This window comes from Ammodytes marinus (assembly GCF_949987685.1).
Source record: "Ammodytes marinus genome assembly, chromosome: 18".
Lineage (NCBI taxonomy): Eukaryota > Metazoa > Chordata > Actinopteri > Uranoscopiformes > Ammodytidae > Ammodytes > Ammodytes marinus.
Window position 1 is genome coordinate 21,174,471 of NC_137222.1, and position 1,515 is coordinate 21,175,985.

Below are 1,515 nucleotides of genomic sequence, written 5' to 3' on the forward strand. Positions count from 1 at the left end.
TTTTATTCATAAGTTTTCATCTTGTAAAAATCAGATATGCAGTCAAGTAATTTCAATTGACATAAATAAAGCTGAAGTGAAACCATCAGCCATTACTCTTTTTTTTTCTTTTTTTTTATCGTATTTTAAGATTTAAGGTAAGAATCACAAATCTTCAAATCAAACACTTTTTGTATTTTTTTCTTCTTAATGTTAAAGATCTAAAGTGAAACCTTTAGATTTTTTCCCAATATTTTTGTCATTTTAAACCTTTTAAGAACATTTTCCTTTAAATAGATTTTTTACCAATACTTTCTTCATTTTAAAACTTTTTTTCTTTTTGTCATTGTTAAATTTCTAAAGTGAAACCTTTAGAGAATTAAGACAATTCTGGAAAGTGGAAAGCTGATATGCAACTGTTGGTCATGTTGCTCAGCAAAGAGGACATCTTTAAAAAAGTCTCTTTTTTAAGAAGTGCCTCTTCTTCTAGCACCGCTTCTTCTCCTGCTGCGCGTGCTTTAAGAATGCGACGTTCGCTCGCTCTGCGGCGTGAAACCACAGGGACGCACGGGTCGCTTCTCCTTCCTCTCCAAACCTCATCCACACAAAGAATGAGGGTCGCTGTGTCGCTCTTGTGGCATACCTGACTCTCATTCACATAAAGAATGGGAGTCATCTTGGCATGGAACGGGACAAGAGGCGACGGGTCACGGCGGGCCCCCTTTGGGCCGGCGCCGTGCTGCCTGGACGGGATTCCTCCTCAGGAGGTATCCAGGGGTTGAGCAGAAACATGCCCATCCTGTTCATCAGGATGAGGATTTCCAGTAGAAGAAGCTTTTACAGCATCTTGTTCGAGAGAGAGGAGCCGAGGCACCGGATCAACGCTCGGGGAGGTTGATCTCAGGAACCCAGTCGTTCACACGACGGCTCTCCTCACAGAACAGGTGCAGCTTCTCCAGAGCAGGGTCCTCCCAAGAAGAGCCTTCAGCTGGGTTCTGTTGGCAGAAGGAGAGGGAAAGTAGAGTTAGACACGTGGTTCTTTCGCTGAAGCATAGAAAACAGATCTGACATGACTTAAGAGGAATATCATCTTGTTTATTGAGCTCTACATACCGTGATAAGGACACAATGCGTATCTTCAAGCTGCTCTGCCTTGTCGCCGACAATCTCAGCCAGACGCTGCATGTCGCTAACTCTGACGATGCTGATGTCATTGTCGAAGCAGAAGGACTGGATGAGGGTGAAGTGGATCTGCATAGCGATGTCACTACCGAACCCCTCGTCCATGGCCAGGACACAGAAAGAAACGCTATCTGGGTCACTGTGGATAGAGAAGACACATTCTGTTAGCTGCTGCTTTTCAATGTGGATCATGTTGGATTTTCAAAGAGTAAGCCAAAATCACATTAATTTATTTCAAGTGTGGTTTACTTACTCAGTCATTATTTTAGCGCTCTCGTAGACTCCAACAGTGATTCGATCCTCGGCCTGAGCGAAGAGCAGAGCTTCTTTCAGAGATTTTCCAGGAGATTGCAT

General features: G+C 43.3%; 1 protein-coding gene across 1 annotated transcript; it reads right to left on the reverse strand.

Annotated features, from left to right (window-relative positions):
• Window positions 1-857: 857 nt before the first annotated feature.
• Window positions 858-1,515, reverse strand: LOC307265485 (growth arrest and DNA damage-inducible protein GADD45 gamma-like; the record flags this gene model as incomplete). The annotated part of the gene is made up of 3 exons (XM_080047232.1): window positions 858-974; window positions 1,093-1,300; window positions 1,415-1,515. The coding sequence occupies 3 exons, from the start codon at window positions 1,513-1,515 to the stop codon at window positions 858-860; spliced, it is 426 nt and encodes a 141-aa protein (XP_079903358.1).